Genomic DNA, 12,673 nt, shown 5'->3' with positions numbered 1-12,673 from the left:
GACGAAATATATGCATATCCAATTGACCATTGTTCTATCATCTATGTCTCATCCTTGTGTCAAGTGGGTGACCCTTTTTAGTTTTAAAAACTATATGTGTTTTCTAAAATATAATTTACACATAATTAATATATCAAACTTTTCGATAATTAAGGAGGAATACCCTTCACCATATATCGGAAAATATTTTTCAGAGAATGAATTATTTTCTGGAAAATATTTTCCTGTGTTAATTTGTTTGGAGAGTGAAAAAATTCTTTAATAAAGATTGATAATAATTTCTAGTTAAGTTTAACTTACATATAAAGTTAAATGTTGAGATTGTTATGAAGAAAGTGGGATGCAACTATTTGGCACAAGACCCTTGCCCAAAAAAAAAAAGATTTTAATTCCAGTCTCCAGGGACAGCATAAATAAAATTTTCCCAAATATATTCATCACATCACAAACCAATAAAGCAAAGCTTAAACAATTCTTGATTGTTGTTTCAAAGAACAACTGTCTGGACTAATTACCCTAAAACTAGACAATCTCCATATCTCAGCAAAACAGGAGTTTTCATTTTTCATATTCCAAAAACAACAAATAATCCAGGACGATCAAATGAACGATCATCAAATATACCTATATCTCAACCTAAGGTATAAAATAAAAAATGGAAAGAGAGGTGACATCAAAATGCCTCAATCTTTTCCATTTACTTTATATAAGATGTTTTTTTAAATCTAATTCTAGCAAAAAGAAGGCATGTTATTCCAGCAACATCCTCCAAGTTCCCAATCATGGTTCCTAGGCCCTGAATTTGTCACAACTTGTGACTTATTAGAATCTTCAGCCTGATTTTCAGCTTTGTGATCACCATTTGTCACATTTGACAATTGTCCATTTGAATTATTTTTGTCTTCCCTTTCGTCATACCAATCAGGAACTGGTACAGCTAACGGAAAATTATCAAGAAGGCACATTATATCGTCATCCACTTGATTAATTCCCTGTAATGAAACTTCCTTCTTCAATATCCCTATTATAAATAAAATGAAAGTTAAGTTAGGATCAAAATAATCAGCTGTTATGTGAAAGCTAACAAGGTGTACCTTCAATGACGATAAATCAGACAACAAATAAAAAACAGATTTACTTTGATAGTTTAATTAATTACCTGAAGATAATTTGGGATCAGGGCTGGAGCTTTCAGAGTTACTATTTAAGGTGACATCAACACCATGAGCAAAGCTGTAAACGGATTCTTCAGTTAAAATAGCTTCTTCTCCTTCCTCTTCCACTAATCCATAATCTTCCCACAATGATTTCCCTTTATAATCAGCTTCTTCTTCCTTTAAATCAAGATTATTATTCTGATCTTCTATCTTGACAGTGCGAGTAGTCAAAGTCTGAGACTCCTCCAATAAATCTTCCAATAATCCACTATTTCCTCGCGATAATCCAGCAACATTTGCATAATTATTAGCATCACTTGAACCAAAATCACTGCCTGTATTCTCAGATGATGATGCAGTTACAGGGATAGATGATTGTCCTGAGGGATAATTAATATTATTAATACCTCCTATACCAGAGATTAATTCATTTGGATTCGAATGAATATTCCCCGCAAAAGGCCTTGTTGTGAAGTTATTAAAACTTGGATAGTTATTTTGAAATGATGGCATTGGCATTGAATTGGACAAGCCGTGACCAAAGTTGTTATTTGGCACAGATTTAGATAGTGAAGAAAATTGCGAATTCCTTATAGACGATGGCAATGTCAAGGAAATGCCTTTAGGAGGATCGCGAAAAATGTTGTTATTATTAAGAGGGAATTGTTGAGTAATAGAAGGTTTCATGGTTGAAGGATTGAAGATATCCAAAAGGGAAAAAGAGGGAGGATTGTTATTATTATAAGTTGCCCTTTTGGGATCATATGGTGAAGAAAGAAGGTTTTGGTGTTGATTGTTTTCTTGTTGGTTTTGTGGTTGTAATTCTTGAGGGTATATAGGCAAACCAGCTCTTTGTCTTCTCTTTAGCCTTGTGTTCCAGTAATTCTTGATCTCATTGTCTGTTCTTCCAGGTAACTGTAATTCATGAAATAAACATCAAATAGAATTAGATAATTTGTCATCATTTGATCAAAAGACCAAAAAGAAAGACTTAATTAATTATGAGGTGAATCCTTAAGTGAACTTTAGATTCAATAGCAAGGTCCGGTAACTAAAGGGGCAGAACCATCAACATCACGTAATCTATGTTCATCAATAAAATTTAATACAACAAATTACACCCAAAATTCCCACTCAAATGGTGATGAACTTAAAGAAATTAAAAAAAAAATCAAAAGAAAGCAAAAAAAAAATAAAAAAAATAAAAATAAAATTCAAGAAGATTATTAAAGCAGAGAATTAATAACTCTCTAAAGGATCCCTTTATGGAAAATGATTAGTTTGGTTTGTACAATCAATTCGAGGTTTGAATACAGGATCCTAAATATATGCATGAAGATGGTTAATTTGCGCAAAAAAAAAAAGGACATAGATGTCTGAACAAAGAAGTTGTTCAGACATATGCCCTATTATTAGATTTTTTACATATAATTAACAAAAAATTGATATGCTAAACAAAAGAAAAAGATAAAAACAAAAATGAAAGAAAATCAACCTGAGCAGCCATGCGAGCCCATTTGTTGCCAAGTTTAGCATGAAGCTCAATAATAATCCTTTCTTCCTCAGGAGAAAAAGCACCTTTCTTAAGATTAGGTCTAAGATGATTAGCCCATCTTAACCTACAACTTTTACCACATCTCATCAATCCTGAATTCCTTTGAACAGCATTCCAATTCCCTTCTCCATGTTTCTTCACATACTCCATTAAAATTGCGTCTTCTGTTGCTGTCCATGGCCCTTTCTTAAGCGCTTGCCTGCTTGTTCCTCCGTTTCTTCCTCCTCCTGACGACACCTTCATTCCTCTATCGTCTAGGGCCATCAACCCTTCCTTTTTTCCTGAAAAAAAGAAAGAAAGAGTAAAAACATGGTAATTAAGATACAAATATTCGTTTTTTTCTTCTTCTATGTAACCATCTGGTATTCGATACTCGCTGACTAACCAATTTAGACGTGAACACTATTAACATTAGTTTTCAAATGTTTGTGTGTGTGAGGATGATGCTAAAAAATGACTTCCTTGTACAAAACTTTGAAAGAGAAGAAGAAAACTTTTAGAATTCTTTTTATGGGCTTACTTACAATTCAATATCGATGGAAGATAAACCAAAACAAAACTTCTAGTCTCTTTTTCTTCTTTTTTTTTTTTTGGTTGTTTTCTTGTGATTTGACAAGGATGTGAAGGAGAGATGGATGAGAAAGAAGTTCAAGAAAAATGTTTTGTGGGTGATGGGAATTAATTAATGAAACAAACTAGCTAGATGTAGGTTTGGGGGGGGGGGGGGGAGCGTGGGGGGATGGTGGGATTAGAGAAAGGCATGAAATTGTTTTGGAGAAAATAAAGGAAAGAGGAAAATGTTGAGAATAGAGAGTGTGTGAAGAGAAGTGAGATAGGAGAGAAGGAGAGGTGGTGAGTATTTATAGGGTGAGCTTGTATTTCGTCCCCGGCTTGCAAGCTCTATGCTTCAATATTTTGCTCTCCCTTCTTGGTTCATTCTTTTAATCACTTACCTTAAAGTTCCACAAGTGTGTCTAATTTTGCATTTTCTTATAAAATAATAATTTCATGAAATTTGGTAAGCGTTTATTCTAACATCAGTTTTTAAGTTAAACAATAAGCAAGGTTTATCTCCTTTTTTTAAAATTTATTTGGGGTGATTGGAAGGTGGGTTCGAATGAGAGATTTAATATTTTTAATGTCGTGAAAATTCAAGAACAAAATGGATAAAGGCCATAAAATGTTTATATTTTATGGTACTTATGATATTTTCTTCCACGATTTGTTTGAATATAAAATAATAATTCAAAGTAGGTTCATGATAAACTCTAAATACCTAAAAATGAATTTGGTAGAGTAAACTAAAAAGTAGTATTTATTTGCAGAATTTTTATAGGAAAGATTATATTGAAAGGAAAAAAAATTGATTTTAAATTCTAGTATAAATCTTTCATCCACGTAAAAATTATATTGAACTGAACTAGTTAACTTACTTAAAAGGAAATTTCTCTTTGATTTAATAAATCAACATTTATTGAAATGCTTACTTAAATTTATTTTTGTCGTTATCTGTCTTGACTGATCAATATCAGTAATTCTCTTACTACAGACAATATTTTTTATTTTTACAATATGATTATCAGATTATCTGCAATCTCACCAATACAAAGTGTTTATATATGAACCAGGACCACCTAGCCTAAATCGTCGTTTGACAGAATGAGACCGAGAATTGGGGGTGCGTGTTATTCAGATTAAATCGAAAAACCAAATCAAACCAAATCGAAATTCCAATTTAGATTGTTTTTTCGGTTTGATTTTGGATTGAGAAATTAATTTTTTTTTTTCATTTTTCGTTTGATTTCGGACTCAAGAAAATAAAAAAATGTAAAACAAAAAACCGAAATATTTGATTTTATATATATATATATATATATATATTCCGAATATTTTTGGATGTTATAGCGAAGTGCTGTTACATAAATATATATTATAACATAACATAAAAATTGGTTCCGAAAAAGTTTGGCTCTTATAAAAAAAATATTGTTATATATGGATGTTGTTATAGAGAGGTCTGCATATATATATATAGTGTGTGTGTATTATTTAACATATATCATTTACGTGAGTTAGATTTTGGGTATTTTATCACTTTCGGTCTTGCTTTTTATTGGCTTATTTGTACTAGGGTATTGCCTTATTCTTCATCTTTAAAATATAACTCCTTATTCCTCATCTTTACAAAGTACTTTAATATTTTGATTGTGAAGCTTTCATAAAAGTTTTACTGTTTCTTCAGGTTTCAGTAGTTGCAAGCAAGAATTAATCTCATTTGAACTTGGATTATGGTTTAGATGTTTTATTTTAATGTTTGGACATGTTACTTTTCAATATTATATTTTTAAAGTTTTATTCGTGAATATTAAAAATTGTATTTAAGATATTTAATATTATTACTTCTCATTCTCTATAATATTTAATTATTTTGTCATACAATATAAATATTTGATTATGTTAATTATTTTATACTATGACATAACCGAATAATCGGATAACCAAACCGAAAAAACCCGACATGAGAAGAGAAAAATCAAACCGAACAAAACTTATTTTTTGTTCTGCTTGGATTGCACTTTTTCAAAATCGAAAAATCGAAATATCGAATGCACAAAATATAAATTATGGTTCAACAAAATTAGCTTTAGTTTGACTCAAATCTTATATTTGTATTAAGAAATTACTTAATATATTAAAATAGCCCATCTTGAACTCAATAAACAATTTATAATTTAGAACTCACAACTTAAGATAGCAAGGAGGATTTTTGAGAAACTATCCTAGCCGACTTAGATTAAAGAACAAAATACACTTTTGCATTGTTTATATTTTATAAAATAAATGCTAAATATTTTATATCCGTAATTTTGTCAATTTTCTTAAACTTTTAATGTACTTTATACATTTTTTGTGGTTATTATATAATTTTATTAATTTATAAATTAAAAAAATTAAGATCAATGGGCTTACGTCCATATTTAAGGAGTTACGCCTCACTCCATATTAAGCAAAACACTCCACCTCACGATCCTGCATTTTGAAATACGGATTTTGACATGAAACACATCATAGGTAAGAATGTCATTTTAAATTTGAGTACTAATCTTTCAACCGCATGAAAATATTGAACCGAATCGTATTAACTTACATTAAAAAAAAAATTCACCTCGTTTGTTGTATTGAATCAACAATTATTGTGATCTATGTGATACTTACATGAATTAATTTTTCTCATGATCTATCTTGGCACAATGTCATTATTTCTACAATGTGATTATCGTATTATTTTCAATCTCACTAGTATGAAAAGTGTCTGTATATGAGCCAGGACAACCTGGCCTAAACGTAAAAATTATCTGGACTAGTCACATTTTGGATTGATTTTTGAAAAATAATCAACGGTTAAAAATTCATTGATAAGCCTTTTTTAATGCAGAAATATCATGACAGTGTCATGGATTTCAAACTTAAAACAACTAAACAAGTGAAAAATACAGGATACCATCCTGATTTTTGAAATCCATGATCGTATTATGGATTTCGAATTTTTAAAAAAGTAAATTCCATGATAATGCCCTGATTTTCGTCCATGATAATGTCATAGAGTTTCACTTTTTAAGTTCCAAATTCATAACACTGACATGTATTCCAAAAATTAGCTACTTTTCATTGAATTTTGAATGTGTAGCTATTTTTGGAAGTGGTTATCTAATGTAATTTTCCCTTACATTATCCCAAGCCCAATTGACCAATCATCGGAAGAGAGGATAAGCAGATACTTAAGGAAAAATTCGAACCAATTATCATCATTTTTTCTCTATCGGCTCTCAGAGTCCAATCAAATCGTGAACAACAAAATTATAAATGAATAATTAATCTTAAGGTCATTTTTTTGTTTTTTTCTTCCTTTTTTCTACATTTTAAAAAGTCTATATGATTTTTTCACGTTATGCCCATTCACTTTATTATACCTCTAATATAGGCATATTCATGGGATGTGGTTCTTCATTAACATATGTATAACTTAGGAATATATCCGTCAGGAGTCAAATCACCAGTTTTAATTTTGGTCCCGATTTACCTTAGGCTAGGTTCAAGCTGAAGACAACTAGTAAAAGAACTTAATCATTAAGAGGTGGTTTGGTTCAAAAATTAGTTATGAAAGAATTATAATGTGTAGATTATAATAGAGGGATTAAATAATAATGAGTTATTTAGTGAATATAATTTTTTAGTAAGTGTTTGTTTTGTTAAATTAAAAATGAAATATACAGAGTATTACTATAAATTATGTGTTTGATTTTACAATAGATGATTTCTAATATTAATATTGGTCTTTTTGGTTGTAACTCACACATTGGTGCTCTCAATGTATCCAAGCCTGCAAATATTGACCATGAGGGCTAAATCTCTGCCCAAAGACGCCCCCCTATCCTTCAGATTTGCAAGAGGCTCGTTTTCAATTTTCACCACAATTGTTTTAGGGGATTTTTTTTCCTATGCAATATTTAAAATTTATTTAGTAAAATTATCTAAGTTTTGTATATTACTCGCCCTAAACAAATTTTTCTTACAATTTATATACAATCCATTATTAGTGCCTTAAATTAGAGGATTCTTTGCTTGAAAAAATGGCGTAACCGGAGGGAACAAAGTTCAAATTATCTTTCCATCTAAATAAGACCCCTTCTAGTTGTGTGTTATCTATTTTAGCCATAATTAGCGCAACTCTTCTCTCTTTGTCATAATTGCCTATTTTAAAAAAAGAATCAGCATACAAAATAAAAACAAATTTTATACAAATTTAATATAAAATTTGATATATCTACAAGTCTACAACTACATACATACTAAAAATAAATTTCAAACAACTAATTATACTGTATACAACTTATTTACAACTTTCATACATCATTCTTACCCACTTAAATATAACTACAATATCATACAACTTAAATATAATTTTTATACAAATTTTATACAATATTTCTTTTGTATATAATTTGTATATATTTTGTATGTGGTGTGTTCTTCTGCTTCTTTTTCGAATTTCAATCTGAAAATCCAGCCAAATCAAATCTAATCTTCACCAAATACCCTCAAAATCGAGATATAAACTCCATAGAATATTTTCAATCATTTGTAATAACATCCAATCCAAACAAACAATATGTTTTGAAAATCCGAATTCAAATTCAAAGTTTCGAAACTTTTTAATGGCTGTCAATTGTGGAGAGTCAAACACCTTCAAAATTTATTGATTCACAATTTTAATTCGAACAATACAATCAAATAATTAATATACATCTACTGCTAGCCCGCCATCGGAACACCAACAAGAAAAGGGAAAGCCCGGAAAAGCTCCAAATTCCAGCCATGGCGAAATTCAAATCGATAAAAAATTAATCTCTTTTTTCGCCATTGTTAGAGAAAATTATGAGCTTTAGAAGAAAAAACCTTATAGAAATTGGTGTAGAAAGTGGATTGATTTCAAAGAGAGAAAGAAGAAAATCCTTTAGAAAGATTGGGATTTGTCTGGGTAATTAAGGAATTATGAGGATTTTTAGGAATTTACTAAATTAAAAGGCTCCAATCAAGGGATACTTATTTAAAACTAATTTGTATATAATTGGTAAATTATATATGACCATGTAATTAAGTTAAAACTTGATTAGAGAGGGTAATTAAGTTTTATATATAGTATATGGAGGTAAAAGTTTTTTTTTTTTTTTTTTTTAAAGAACTTTGGGAAAAAAGGGGCCCCTACCCTTCCGATTCGCAAGAGGCTCGGTTTTCAATTTTAACCTTGATTTTCTTTAAAAATTTTGAAAAACATTATAGAGAAAACAGTTATGTTTGACCAAAGTTACTTGAATTTCTAGATTCATAGCTATTACTTGAAAGGATGCCTTGGAGCAACAGTAAAGTTGCATCCGTATGGTCTATAGGTCACGAGATCGAACCGTAAAAGCAATCACTAATGCTTGCATTAGGGTAAGCTGTCTATATCATACCCTTGGGGTGCGGCCCTTCCCCGACCTTAGATGCTTTGTGCATCGGGAGGCCCTTTTTATACCTATTATTAGAAGCAAAGACTTTTGTACTCTTCTCCAAACTCTGCCATTGATGAGATGGAGGGAACTCCAAAACATTAGTCATCTTATTCAAATATACATCAGAGTACATACAACATCAAAGTACAACTTCTTGATTGTTTCTAAATTATGAAATAAATATGACCGAACTGCAGTAAAAGCTTTGTTTCCAGCTAACAACACTCTTAAATGACTACTAGAGGAGCATAATGACTACTCTTAATTATGAAATAAATATGACCGAACTACACAATGCTTCACTACACAATTCATGGAAAGAAAAACAGGAGAGCCAAGCTCAATTTGTGTACGCAAAATTTCCCGTGTATGCACTTTCAACTTTTTCTGATTTCATGTATTTAAGAAATAGACCTATTGAGTCTTGGCAGTACGAGTAAAGAGAATTCCGCAGTAAAAGGGCAGCCAAGTGCACGAAGTATCCCACGTTCATGCAAGGTCAGGGAAGGGCCGCACCCAAGCCGCACCCAAGGGGATGTGATGTACCTACCCTGATGCAAGCATTACGGCTCAAACCCATGACTTATATCTCACACAGAGACAACTTTATCGTTACTCCAAAGCTCTCCTTCAACCCTCAAAGAAACAAAAAGACCACAACATAGATTTTTAAGAATGGAGTGAACAAAATGTTAATATAGTTCTTTAGGCAAAAGGGAAACCTGTAAGTTCACACTATAACCAAATTTTACCATCAGTTCGCCATGTTCTATTACAGTTCCTTCCCTTCTTTCCCCAGTTTCCTCAGCAATAACAAGAATATGAAAGTAACACATTGTACTTGTATAAATTTCCATATACATTGGATAGTGAAGCAAGCAAGGTGTTTGTCTTTTGATCCAGTGATACCAACACAACTGAGGATAATGTGGGGGAATTCAGGAATATCCACATATCTGCAATAAATTGAAACCAAGGAGAAGCCAAGTACCGCGCAAAGTTTGTCTTGGAAGGAGGACTGATGTTCAGTAATCATGGGTAAAAATGATCTCCTTGAACCACTAGTTGCTTACTGTTCTTAATAGTCGTCTGTGATATTCTCCATATCAACTCTTCCGGATTATGAACTTATACACAACTGATTATAACAAATCCCTGATAAAATCAAGGTTTAGAGTATCACGGACTAGAAGGAACAGTCCAATAATGAGCACAAACATGATTCCAGATGACATAATCCGTTGCTCTACTTCTAAAGGAAGCTTTTTTCCACCTCGAGCTGCTTCTACAAGAATCAAGGCTAAAGAACCCCCATCCAAAGCAGGCAAAGGAAGGAGATTTATAACCGCGAGGTTGATATTCAAAACAGCTGCAAATTGATAAAGGCCGTCAATGTTTGATTTTGCAACTTCAGCACCAACAGCTATAATGGCAACAGGGCCCGATACCTTACTAGCCGTTTGTGAGAAGTTCATAAAAGTCTGTTTCAAACTGTCCAAAACATTGTACGTAAGACCCCAAAATTCTCTTCCTGAGAAGCTAAAAGCCTCAAATATATTCTTCGGCTGAACTTTCGAAATCTTGAAATTTGGTGACAGTTGAACTCCAATCCTACCCGTACCATCCGAATTCTCATCAGGTGTAACTCTAACATCAACATTCCCTTCTCTTCTCCCTATTTTCAACAACACATTTCTCTTTGGATTTTTCTTAATGACATCAACAACCTCAGAAACCAAATTAGGTCCACTTTTCCCTAATTCAATTCCATTTAAGCCTAAAATTACATCACCAGGAAGTAATCCATCTCTAGATGCAGCTGAAAAAGGCCTAACATCAGGGACAAGAACTCCAGGGAAAGATTCTTGAACAGGCAATCCAACTAACAACACTTGTGTAAATATTATAACATAAGCAAAGATTATATTAGCTATTACACCAGCTGAAATAACTACCACCCTATCAAATATAGGTCTATTTTTGAGCAAATTTTTGTCATCAGGGGGAATATCACTATCAGGATCATTATCAGGAAACCCCACAAACCCACCAAGAGGAAATGCTCTAAGTGAATATTCAACATTTTTGGCATTGAATTTAGCTAAGATTGGACCAAACCCAACAGCAAATTTACTTACATGAATACCTTGGAGATAAGCAGCAAGAAAGTGACCACTTTCATGTACTACAATAATAGCTGTCAATACACTAACTGCTTCTAATACTGACTGTGCACTCTCAAATCCACTAAAATCAAGCCCAGGAATGGCCCAAGTTTTAAACCTTTTTCTTCTGCTAAGTGGGTATATATTCTTGTCATGTAAAAATTGATTCTTGGAATGAAAAATGAGTTTTTCTGAAGAAGATGATAAGGATTTTGAGAAGTGAGTTTTGGACCTAAGATGGAACTTAGAAATGTGTGATTTGGAATTAATTAATTGTGAGAGGGAGAGAGAACAAGAAGAAGGAGAAGAGGAGAGGTTTATAATCATGTTTTTTTGTTGATTTTTGTGAATTTTGAAGGGGTTAATATGAAGAGGGGGGGTTTTGGTTAATAAGGGATAGAGAAGATAGGGGGATGTTGGAATGGATAATTCACAAATTTGGATTTGTGGTGGGGATGTGTGTGATCTGTTTACAATGCTCACACCACAATTTTGTTTGCTTGGGCTTTGTTCATTCAACAGAGGTCCAGGAGAAATTTCCGCGCAAAAGAAAATAGAATATATGGCATCTTTCAAAAGTAGTATTTTTATTTGAAGCAATTACTAAAGGATCCAACTGCAAATTAATTATTTTTAACCAATTCACATGAATATAATATAGAATTTATGATTCGAAAAAGGGTAAAAAATATCCCTTTATTATACTAATAGCATTATTTATATTCAGTCTTATAACTATTGATCTACTATAGCCCTCGACGTTATTGTACTTGTAAAAAAGATATCCTTCCATCGTTAACGTCCTTATTCACCATAGCAATACCGTCGCACATGGATTTACATTTTACTAAAATGAATATCACGTAGCATGCTACCTCACTGCCGCAAAAATATATAATGAAGTATGAAATTGTGATCTAATTAATCAACCTAACAAAAGATTCTCGTAATGAAATAAGAAAAATAAAGGAGGAACAGGTTTAGGGAAGATTTTATATTTGGAAAACAAATTGAGAAATGTATAATTTTTCGTCGCTCCCAAAATAATAGGATAAAATAATATTTGGTATATATGCATATTTTATATATATATATATATATATATATATGCATTGGTTTCGACGAAATTCGGATGTAATTGTAAGTTTGTAACTACATGCAATTCTCAATTGTCTAGAGAACTAGTCAGTGTGATTGTACTTCTTCAATTAATACGCACTGACCGAATAAGTATTAATTCAGATAAACAAACCGAATCATGTAATTACCAAGGTACACTTAAGTCTAACTTCCGTTTGACTTTCCAAACACAATGTATGTAGCTAATATGAGTGGATCGCCTATTTTTCGTAATGACGGTAAGATGATTCAAGATCGTAAATCGTATAACATGATCATTGATCTCTCACCACAACATGCACGAGACATTTTAATACCAAAAGAGTGAGAGAAGCAATTATTGTGCTGCTCAGTTAACAGATTGAAAATCTATATATTCTGTTTGGAAAGCCATCCGATAATTGAAAAGTTGGTCATATCAAGCAACTCAAAAATCCCTATCGCAGACAGAAATAGTACTTGTGATTACGGCATCTGAGGCCACGCATTTGGTCTGGCCGGAAAAGCATAGAACTAAGCTAGAGCGCCGACTAGCTGGCCTCCGCCTGTCTGAACAGTAGCTGGCTGACCTCCCCCTGCCTGGCCTCCACCTCTAGGACGACCCCTGCTCGCCTGCCCTCTGCC

General features: G+C 32.2%; 2 protein-coding genes across 2 annotated transcripts; both read right to left on the bottom strand.

Moving 5' to 3' along the window:
- Positions 1 to 412: 412 nt before the first annotated feature.
- On the bottom strand, positions 413 to 3,374 carry LOC104089149 (transcription factor MYB101). Its single transcript, XM_009593986.4, has 4 exons — positions 3,237 to 3,374; positions 2,653 to 2,993; positions 1,160 to 2,072; positions 413 to 1,021 (listed from the first exon to the last, which is right to left on the bottom strand). The coding sequence occupies exons 2-4, from the start codon at positions 2,974 to 2,976 to the stop codon at positions 732 to 734; spliced, it is 1,527 nt and encodes a 508-aa protein (XP_009592281.1). The 5' UTR covers positions 2,977 to 2,993; positions 3,237 to 3,374; the 3' UTR covers positions 413 to 731.
- Positions 3,375 to 8,850: 5,476 nt separating this feature from the next.
- On the bottom strand, positions 8,851 to 11,404 carry LOC104089148 (probable membrane metalloprotease ARASP2, chloroplastic). Its single transcript, XM_009593985.4, has one exon. The coding sequence runs from the start codon at positions 11,255 to 11,257 to the stop codon at positions 9,908 to 9,910; it is 1,350 nt and encodes a 449-aa protein (XP_009592280.1). The 5' UTR covers positions 11,258 to 11,404; the 3' UTR covers positions 8,851 to 9,907.
- Positions 11,405 to 12,673: the final 1,269 nt, after the last annotated feature.

This window comes from Nicotiana tomentosiformis, chromosome 7 (assembly GCF_000390325.3).
Source record: "Nicotiana tomentosiformis chromosome 7, ASM39032v3, whole genome shotgun sequence".
Lineage (NCBI taxonomy): Eukaryota > Viridiplantae > Streptophyta > Magnoliopsida > Solanales > Solanaceae > Nicotiana > Nicotiana tomentosiformis.
This window is presented reverse-complemented; position numbering and strand designations above follow the sequence as displayed.

What these genes read in the sequence shown, in the direction of transcription:
- LOC104089149 (XM_009593986.4), bottom strand. Translation starts at nt 2,976, where the DNA reads ATGGCCCTAGACGATAGAGGAATGAAGGTGTCGTCAGGAGGAGGAAGA. An exon ending in GGGCTCGCATGGCTGCTCAG is followed by an intron (nt 2,073 to 2,652) that starts GTTGATTTTCTT and finishes CATGAATTACAG; the next exon opens with TTACCTGGAAGAACAGACAA. An exon ending in TGATCCCAAATTATCTTCAG is followed by an intron (nt 1,022 to 1,159) that starts GTAATTAATTAA and finishes TATTTATAATAG; the next exon opens with GGATATTGAAGAAGGAAGTT.
- LOC104089148 (XM_009593985.4), bottom strand. Translation starts at nt 11,257, where the DNA reads ATGATTATAAACCTCTCCTCTTCTCCTTCTTCTTGTTCTCTCTCCCTC.